Raw genomic sequence first — 10,278 nt, 5'->3', positions numbered from 1 at the left:
AAGCCTAAATATGATATTCTATCTAACAACTGTACTATTCACATTTTTCTTCTCTAAGGACTCAAACTGATATAAATTAAGGTTACATTATATTCATTCAGTTGTTAGATATTTTTTTTTTAATCTAACCACTCTCCTTATTGAGATTTTAGACTATTAGTTAACCACTTATTTAGTTTTAATAAAAAAATCTATCACAACTTCCTTCTCTTAATCACTATCCTAGTCATAAGAGGCAAGTTTTACATGTTTGGAGATTGATATTAAAAAAATGCATAGTAAACCATATCTCACCATTCAACAAACATGCAGAGTTAAGAATTTAGAAGCCAGTTATTCAGTCAACCAAAAATTAGAAAATGAACACAATTATCAACAACAACAACCAAAAACTAAAAAATAGACGTTAGCATTACTGCATTAGCAGTAGCAGTACCAGAATTCTGATTAGAAGAAAATTTATTTAGGCACACCGATATCAGAGAAGCGGTATTGCACTTCATTATAGAGTGTTAGAAAATGTATTGCTGGTTGTGGTTGTGGAAGTCTTGCTATCATCTCCATTCCCTGTTCACTACCTAATATTCAAAAATAAATGTTTGGAGAAGCAAACCAATGTAAGACTAAATCAATACCTTCGGTTCAGAATTATTCCCACAAAGCTTGTTAGAGTTACAACCTCAGAAGAGGAACAAAAGTTAGATTGAGAGGATGGCCGTATGAGGCTCAGATTTTTGCTTATTTAATCAGTAAAATCCGCCACCGTTGCAAACATCTTTAATGTTTTTTCTCCTTCTCCTTCACAGATCATCCATGTTAGACACAAAGTGTTTTTTGCAAACCAGACTTACGAAGCATTGGCTTCTTTTGCCAAGCGTTAGGTATTTGTTTTTAAGGCATATATGAAGCGTTATCTTCTTTTCCTAGGCGTTAGGTCTTTTTTTCATATAAACAGGATAGGCATATGAAGCGTTGCCTTCTTTTCCTATGGGTTATTAAATAAAATACTTGGGTTAATAGGAGGGACATTTAATTAATTTAACTTTGAACTTTTGGGGTTCTCTTTTTTAATATAGTACTAGTATCTATGAACATGCGTTGCACGTTAATAATGACATGTGATGATTTAAACATTTATTGATATGAAGGAACAATAAAATTTAATTAATGAGAGAAATTTTATGTATAATAATACAACAATTATCTAAATGCCGAAAAATATTATTATATTAGCATAATAGATGAATTTAAAATAAAATGACATCATCAAAACTTACACAAATGATCAATTTTGTCATGTTAGTTAGATAATTATATATTATAGTTTAAAAGTATTTAATGTGATGGTATCTTAACGAACACTTTTTTGTCTAAATATGAAAATATATTATCGTGGGGATATTTTATTTTATCAATTCTAATGTTTTATGCATTCCATTTAACATTACTTTATTTTTTCTTGGTATTGGACATTATGGAATGGTAACCTATTGCTAATACAGAGGATTCTTATGAAATTGATTTTATTAAACTTTCGTACATATTTTTAATAAGAATTTAATAGATAAATTTGTATAATGTTAAAATCTCAAATATTAAAAAAATTAACATACAAGGTATTGCAGTCCAAAAAATAGGTTATTATATTTATGTCCATTCCCTATTAGTTCTTCTAATTAATATTTTAGTCTATCAATATATGTATTCGTACTTTTATAATAATATATATAGGCTCTCTTTTTTCTAAATGAATTTGAACAATATAATACATTCTCAAATTAAATTAGGAATAGGATATTATAATACGTTTTCAAATTAAATTAGAAATAGAAATTTTTAAGCACCCAACGTGTTTCTAAATGTATTAGATTTACATGCTAACATGTAGTATTATATATTTATGCCCAAAAATAATTATACTAATAGAATTCCCAAAGGTAATCATGTAAGATTCCCATCATGTAATATATGTCCTAAAACTAATAAGATTATAAAGCTAATGTCTATTCCAATTATATCCTTTTATTGTGAGTTATGACACTTAATATTATAAGGTTATTTTTGTGATCCAATATTATATTCATACTTTTATAATAATATAGATAGATATAGATAGATACAAGTCTAAATATAGACAAATAGATATAAATAAATATAAACAGAATAAATTGACAACTATTTCAATAACAGAAGGAACAGGATTTGCTTTAAAAGAAATGCTAAAGAATAAGCAAAAACAAACAAATGCTTACAGACCAACCCATTGGGATAACAAATCTTATAACCAACTAAAATTATAAATTAAAACTACTAACAAACTGTATGGTACCATATATCCTTCTATTTGACTCATAAATTAAGCATCACTATCATTTTTTTCTTCATCATCCCCAGCCTCAGGGTCATCCCCTTCTTCCTCATCACTCATGTTATTTATTACATCAGTGATTATAGCCTTCACCTCTGCTTTTTTATGCATCAAATCTACACCGAAATGGCTACCTGAAATGAACCCCAGCTACGTGATCACCAAATAAAAGAGCACAACCATTAATAACAAGCAACGAGTGTTTCCTAAGACATACCTAGTTTCCGGATGATATCAGATAAGGTTGCCTGCATTTTGAAGAGAGCAAGTCTGATTAGTAAGAACAGTTCGTGTATGTATTAAATGCAATGGCAAGATATCACTTACAGAGTTAAAGTCCACTTCTTTCAGAATATTTACTGCTGCTGCATGAATTTCTTCGTTGCTGGGGTCTGTTTTGGCCTTCTTGGCGCTTTTTCCTTTTCCTATTCCAGAAGATTTTGAAACAACAGTCAAAAACATGTACATTTTCCTACTCAGAATTGTTCCTTTTCCTGTTCAGAATTGTTCTGTGATAATTAACTTGTACATTTATCCCTGAATCCTAAACATTATAGAATGATCACCGACATATTAAAAGAAGTTCAATAGAATGGCATATCACAGGTAGTTGAGTGAAGATACTGAAGGGCCACTGCATATTGTATGATGAAACACCATTCCTCAAACCAATATCTCAAAAATGAAGACCAAAAATAATGATTTTTTTCTCAATAAAAGAGGAATAAAACCACATATATATCACCAACAAATAAATAGAAAGTTACTCACCCTCCTTTTCAGAAACCTTAGCAGGAGACTTGGTTGATTGTTTCTTGTTTGAATCATTTTCTTCTTTTTGACTTTTCTTTTCTACTTTTTGTTTCTTAGATTCAGCTAGTGAATCAGCACTGGAAGCACCTCTTTTGGAAGCTTTGCTTGAAGACACTTTGGAAGAAATTTTTGAGCTTTTGGGAGATTTAGCAGGGGTATCCTTTTTCTCAGCCTTGGATTTCTCCGTAGCTTTTTTTCTTGAATCCTTCTTTGAGGAAATCATCCCATTAGATTTCTTTATCTTTGGTTTCTCTTCCTCTTCCTCTTCCTCTTCCTCTTCCTTTTCCTCTGAACCACTCTCTTCTTGATCACTTCCTACTTCATGAGCCTCCTCATCGTCATTGTCACTTCCTACTTCTTTAGCAGGGTTATCCTTTTTCACGGCCTTGGGTTTCTCTTTAGCTTTTCTTCCAGAATCCTCCTTTAAAGAAATCTTCCCATTAGACTTCTTTGGTTCCTCTTCCACTTCTTCCTCTTCGCCTTTCTCTGAACCACTCTCTTCTTCATCACTTCCTACTACATGAGCTTCCTCATCATCATTGTCATCCCCCGATTCATCTCTGGTATTTGACGGTTCATCATCAGCTTCTTCTTCCTCCATTTCTTCTGACTGCTTCCGCTTCTTCCCAACTTCAGACTTCTGCTGCAAACAATAAAGAAGAATCACACTTTCAGCAAAATAAGGCAGGAAAAACATCAGCTAAATGAAAAGGAAGAGATAGAGAGGCATTCAAGTTTTGCTAGCAACGAGCAGCCAGAGTCCATTTACATAAAGAAAAACTACAGCATAATTTGTCATGTAACAGTAATACCAGCACTGAACTCCAAGTTCATCCCTTTGCAAATATTGGATCCATCACAAATTTAACTAGCCAAAGGCCATAGATTCTGTTTCTAACATAGTTCAAAGGAAGCTATAAAACACTCTTTCACTCATTGTATGTGTAAATAAGTTTCCTCAACTCAATAGACTCCACACTAATTTGATTAAAGTATGAATGTAAGCTCGCTGAAACCCTACCACAAATAATTACTTTTTGGGATAAAAATGATGGCAAATAATTAAGAATAGGATGTGATTGAGTAAGAGCCCAAACTTTTTTAAGCAGATTATAGTTGAGTAGGCTCTATGTGCCAGGAGTTAGAATTGACAAATTGATCAACACATAACAGTTATTCCATCATACATGCATTTAGTTTTTCAAATATTGACGCAAAGCACTTATTGCTGCTTACAGAACATGTGAATTCAAGCAACCAACAAAGCTTGTATTAACAAATAAGGCAGAACTCAATAGTAAGCCAAGTAGGCTACATTCTTGTCTTATTGCTTTTACATATTTTACATTTTGCAGTTCTGTTATGTAGTTATGTAGCAGTAGCTGAGGCAATTGCAAAACATGGGTCCATAGATCACCCCAGAACCAAGAAAAAAACATTTGTAAGTTTGAATAAGGTAATGCCATGATTGCAATTGAGGCTATAATGTTATGATGAACAGCCTTAACCTAGCCTAGCCTTGCAATAAAGAGGGAAGACAACTTTGAAAAAAAAACATTTCCTGATGGACAAGCTGAGTAATCACACTAGTAATGCGAATTAAATAGAGATAACAGGCAACATTCAGAAACCAATAGTTGCGGAGAGAAAAGACTCCCGTAATTGTGACATTGTGTAAATGCAGCCAGATCCCTTAACATATCAAGACAGGACTATTAACATAAAGAGAATGATATAAACCATTACTTATTTGAAGTTCAAGTAATATTATTGCAGAACCAATAACTATTGCAGTATCAGGCCGTCATTTCCTTTGAAGAGAAAGGAGAGAATAAAAAAAAGTTAACCTTTGCGGATTTTCCTGTAGCTTTATCCAATGAACCTTTGCTTTTGGAAGTTGTGCCCTTCCTTTTTAGCTTCTTACTTTTCTGAGATCAAAATGAAACACAATAATGAGAATACCTACATTAGATAAACATATAGCAAAAAAATACCAAAGTCAAAACAAAAGGCAACACTATTGAGTAAGAGAAAGCAGAAAATGCAGGATCGGCTATACCTGTTCCTTATCAGCAAGCAACGAGTCAGTCGTACTATGAGGAGATTCCAGGAAGTCTACTAACTTCACAGAGAGTTCATCCTGCGAATTGAAACATGCAACAACAATGATTAGCAAAACATATATTTACTGTAGGGAATCACACAGCAAACGGTGAAGCCATTGATAATACATGCCTTCTTTGCTGCAGATCTACTGACTGGGATATTGAGTATATCACAAAAAACCAGTAGCTTTTCTTTGACACACTTGTCAAGCTTCTCTTTCACTTTTGACCTATGTTTTTCCTGCTTGAGAAAGAAGGGGAAAATACTCAAGATACATATGTCATTCACAGATCATAAAGTCACTGGATAAAGATGTTAACACTTGTGTATTCCATGCCCATATGTCACATTACCGAAAAAAGAACAATGATGCAATCACAAGATTTAGAAAGGAGAGAGACTAACTACCTCATTTTCAACCCAAACATATCCAGAAAACTGCCCTATGTTTTTCTTCAGATTATGTGCCTGCAAAGGCAAGGACTTTGTTTAAGACTTGCAAGGTTAAGAAGCAAAACCAACTGCCAAACACACTATCATAACCCAAAAAGTACATGATAATGAATTGAAGAGAGACGGAAAGTGTGCACGAGCAGGGGAATTAATTTTTAGGGATTAAACGATTTTAGTGTGAGAAGACTTTACCTTTGTTCTCTTGCCATAAAGAATACTGTGAAGTATTTGCAGGTTGTCATCCGGTTTTCTCTTGGACAACTTATATGCCACTGAAATATTTCAAAACACCATAGCTGTCAATGGAATTATTTTCACACAATGTAAGTTCTACAAATTTACTCAACCAAAAGAAAGGCAAAGGAAGATAAAACGTATATAAAGTAACCACAAAATAAATTCCATGAGCACAACTCAAAGACAAAATACTTAAAATTTGCTAGTACATAATACAAATAAGTAGACTACAAGGGGGAAGTAAACCTAAATCATTTAGCAGCTCTAACCACTCCTTTCCCATTTTGTTTAATAGATCCTTTAGTATTTGTAGGTAAGTTATATTGACGAATCCTTTTCTAGAACCAAGTACCAAGAAAGGACAAAGGCATAAAAAGAAGACTAAAGACAATGATAGTATGAGACAACAGATTATGAAGAATGTTGGATATCAAGTATGACAATTTTGCAGTTACTAGTCAGTCAATCTGAGCATTAGCTGGTAACCAAGCAGTATGCAGTATGAGTTGACAGATACACAAATATAAATTCTTTATAAGATCATACCTCATTATTTTTTGATAACCAAGATCATACCTAGTTAATTGAAAAGGGGAAAAAAACAAGCTGTTGTAATTGAGCTAGGTTATTCATCATTCCAGTGAGTCAAGTGGAATTTGTCAAGCAAATCTATGCTAACTGTCCTATGCTCTTATGGATATTAGAAACAGTAAAGGTACAACAAATGCATTTAAATACTTAACCAGGCTCATCGGTTCCTTTCCTCCTCAAAAGAAATGGTCTTGTCAGGGATAAATAAAACAAAGCACCAGTAACCTAGCAAAGTTCATTACTGATCAAAGTTTTTTTTTTTTAAAAAACAAGCTACTGCTGCAAAATCTAATTAGCCACCAGGCATCAACAGAATGAAAGTACAAGAAACAAACACAAGGATTTTTGTTGGCAAGAGAAGCATATTTTTTATTACAGTATCAGTGCATATTTTTCAAGTAATATTAAGCAAACCTTGTTTGTTTCTCTAAGGGAATAAACTTGATGTAATATAACATAAAAGCAAGCAAAGAAAAGGCTGAATCCAATAAAGGGAGAAAGTGATTCAGCAAAAGAAAAAAGGTACCATTTGGGATATCCTTCAGTTGAGTACCTCTACCCTGCATTTGACACCAAAATAATAAGAGGGATTCCAAAACATGACAAAAGCTAGCATTAATGGTAAAAATCAAAATAAGACATTTCAGTAGCATTTATTCACTACTCGGAAATAAGAAACTTGGAAAAGAATGCCAAATAAATTGTCTAGTCCCCTTTGTCCAATTTCTTAGTTGAAGCAATACAAAAAACGGACAGGAGACCAACCGTCAACAAATTGAAAAGGTGTAGGGATAGTGGCAATAATATCAAAAATGAATGTTATGAGGAATTTGGTCAGTTTCTCCTTTTCTCTTTCTATGCCCAAATTACCTTAGACATCAAGATGGAAGATGAATTGATGTAACAACCTCTGGACCCTGGGCAGTTAGAACATAAAAGGGAGTTCACTATGGAACTTACCTTAGGCGTTGGAAGGGGAAAGTTAGGAACCATATGAGGGAGAGTTCGGGATTCGACAAAGAAGGCACCTCTTAGGTTAAGCCCAAAGAGACAAAACTGTGAGACCCAAAACCTTTGAGGTGGCTCAGAGGGGCCAGGTCAAACAAACAATACCTTAGGAATTGGGCATCAACCATGACAGGTGGTATCAAAGCCGATACATCCCTGATATGATTGTGAGTCAAACCCAATGAAGACCTGAGTCCCTAAGAGAGATGAGTGCAACAACCCAAAGACTGCTGGCAGTTGAATTCAGGCAAATTGAACAACAGAATGAGAGGGAAAGTTCGAGACCATATAAGGGCTATTCAGGATTTAACAGTTGATGCATTTTTTAGGTTAAAGCCCATGGGGACAAAACTATAAGGTCGAAAAGCCTGAGAACATTAAAAAGGTCAGACCAAAGCGAACAATTGGGCCTGGGTTGTAACAAGTTATATAAAACCATGAGACGCAAAAGCCTTGTAGTGGGCCAACGGGGTAGAGCAAAAGCAATCAATACCTTGGCAGTAGGTCTTAACCATGACAGGTGGCATCAAAGCCTGATTTTGCAACATGATAGTGGGACAAACTTCAACAAGAACGCTAAGTCCATAAATAGGGGTGTATGTGACACCCATGACGTAGGCAAACTGACAAGAACAAGTCAAAGAGAAAGACTAACAAAATTCTAGCCTAATAAGCTTCCAATGAAGGGGTGCATATGACACCTTAAGCAAATTTCAAATCAGAAAGGGAGAGAAAAGCAAAGTCCACATAGCATATGACACCTTAGACAAATCCCAAATTAGAAAGAGATAGAAAAGTGAAGTGTTATACAAGAATAATGTGCACATAGTACACACACTTTTGGGCTTGATGACTGCATAGCCCAAGGAATAAATCTATGAGGTCTCTCCGGCCAACACATGCCATGGCATTTCATAAGTTAGATAACTATTTGAGAAATTTGAACGTTTAGTGGATGACATGGCATGCCATGTCTTTTTTCCAGTATTGAAAATCGATCTTCTGGCTGAAATGATTTTCTGGGAGGGTCGGGTTAAGCAGGATAATTTCACAGTGACCAAAAAAGTGATTTTACTCCGTTCATGGCTTAGGCTAAATGACCAATTGAGAAATTAACTCTAATTAGAACTTAATGTACCACCTTTTTCCATCTTCCTCAACAAAGCAACAAAAACCAAACTTGACAAGGAAAATGTAAAATGAATCAACAAAACCCGAAAGATAACAGAGGCAGGTTACTAAAAATAGACATTCAACTGGTCACGAATATAAAAAATGCTCATATTTCTAGTTAGCTTGACTCTTGGATTTGGCAACCATAAGACACAGGCAGTTTCAGATTGAAGTATAATTGATTGAATAAAACTAGAAATGAAATGAATTTCTAAAAGGAAATATTTTTGAATTATACCTTCTCAATAGACAAGGGCTTAGTTGCAGAACCTCTAGCAGCCAAAGACTCAGAAAACCTCTCCACTGTTTTCCTTTCCCTCGATGGCCTTGAACCTGGTGTTGTGGGCGAATCCATATTATCCCTTTTCCCTTCCTCCTTTTTCCTTGCACCTCTATCTTTTCCCTTCTTCACAACTTTTTCCTTTTCCTCAGATTCTTCCTGTTCCTCTTGTTTGTCTACTTCCATTTCCCCTGCACCCTCTCTGTCTTCTCCTATTTCATCCTTATCATCATCAGTTATTCTTTCTTCACTGTTCTGTTTTTCCTTTTCTTCTTGCTCGTTTGTTTCTTTTTCTTGTTTCTTCTCTTCTAGGGTTTCTTTCTCGGAAGCCATGGTAGTGATCTGTAGGTTTTGTCAGTGTGTTGAAGAGAGAATTATTTTTAAGCAAAACTGTTGCAAATGAGGGAAGTTAAGTGTTGGATCCATATTTGTCAGATCCGGAATTGAATACTAGTAAAGATCGCGGGAATTTTCTTTTGGAAAGGGCGGGTATATTTGGAGCTAAAAAAGTTGGGGAAATTTTCGATTGGGTTTCAAAAAATTGTGCTAAAGAGAATTTGCGGATCCGGATTCGGAAACATCAATTTTCCCGCCATGCCTCTTGTCAGCTCTATTTTTTTTTTTCCAACAAACAACTTTACTAGAGTATATTATTAGGACTACTAATAGCAAGGGGTTAATTCGTGGATAAAATCATCTCCTATGCTCACTTACGAATATAAATTCGTATTTTGTATTAAACTTTTATTGATTAAGTATAAAAATATTACTCCTATATAACTAAAATAACACATATAATTATAAAAATGAATCTCTCGATTTACCCTTAAATGAAGGAGTTGGTCCAACCAAATTAATTCAATCTAGCCATAATTATGGACGCGAACTGAGCCTGATGAGATAAACTAAACCTATTCTAGTGCCGAGATGAATTTAATTTGAGCTTTAATCTAATCAAGCTTCTTACAATACTTTGAATCTAATCAATCTTCTTATAATATTGAGTTGAGTCGAGTCCCAGTGACTTTTACCATAATTTAATAGTCAAATTTGGTAGTTCGTCTCTAATTGTTTCCGCATAATGAGAAACACTTCTAGGGAGTTTTCATTTATTGATACAGCAATTCAATAATAAACAATGAAATTAGAAGAGAGTTTCTTCAAATTACTACTAACTTACAATAGGTTTGACTTCCTTTACTTTGCTAAAAGGACCAAAGAAAAAAAAAAGGATGCGCCTGCGTAAGTG

The 10,278-nt window shown here is 34.2% G+C and overlaps 1 protein-coding gene across 5 annotated transcripts; it reads right to left on the bottom strand.

The window, feature by feature from the left end:
• Nucleotides 1-2,131: 2,131 nt before the first annotated feature.
• LOC104104411 (DEK domain-containing chromatin-associated protein 1-like) lies at nucleotides 2,132-9,630 on the bottom strand. Of its 5 annotated transcripts, XM_070177434.1 has the most exons (12): nucleotides 8,988-9,630; nucleotides 7,095-7,128; nucleotides 5,933-6,012; nucleotides 5,696-5,755; nucleotides 5,417-5,530; nucleotides 5,241-5,321; nucleotides 5,029-5,109; nucleotides 3,708-3,824; nucleotides 3,140-3,509; nucleotides 2,696-2,793; nucleotides 2,586-2,616; nucleotides 2,132-2,502 (listed from the first exon to the last, which is right to left on the bottom strand). In XM_070177434.1, the coding sequence occupies exons 1-12, from the start codon at nucleotides 9,360-9,362 to the stop codon at nucleotides 2,357-2,359; spliced, it is 1,587 nt and encodes a 528-aa protein (XP_070033535.1). In that variant the 5' UTR covers nucleotides 9,363-9,630; the 3' UTR covers nucleotides 2,132-2,356. The 5 variants fall into 5 exon arrangements, with proteins under 5 accessions (XP_070033535.1, XP_009610785.1, XP_009610802.1 ...); XM_009612490.4 differs by having other exon boundaries at nucleotides 3,140-3,824; nucleotides 8,988-9,627; XM_009612507.4 differs by having other exon boundaries at nucleotides 3,140-3,821; nucleotides 8,988-9,627.
• Nucleotides 9,631-10,278: the final 648 nt, after the last annotated feature.

This window comes from Nicotiana tomentosiformis, chromosome 6, assembly GCF_000390325.3.
Source record: "Nicotiana tomentosiformis chromosome 6, ASM39032v3, whole genome shotgun sequence".
Lineage (NCBI taxonomy): Eukaryota > Viridiplantae > Streptophyta > Magnoliopsida > Solanales > Solanaceae > Nicotiana > Nicotiana tomentosiformis.
The sequence above is the reverse complement of the archived record's forward strand: the minus strand, read 5'-3'. Positions and strand labels throughout refer to the sequence as shown.

What these genes read in the sequence shown, in the direction of transcription:
- LOC104104411 (XM_009612490.4), bottom strand. Translation starts at nt 9,362, where the DNA reads ATGGCTTCCGAGAAAGAAACCCTAGAAGAGAAGAAACAAGAAAAAGAA. An exon ending in ACTGAAGGATATCCCAAATG is followed by an intron (nt 6,013 to 7,094) that starts GTACCTTTTTTC and finishes GAAATATTTCAG; the next exon opens with TGGCATATAAGTTGTCCAAG. An exon ending in GTAGATCTGCAGCAAAGAAG is followed by an intron (nt 5,322 to 5,416) that starts GCATGTATTATC and finishes TTCAATTCGCAG; the next exon opens with GATGAACTCTCTGTGAAGTT.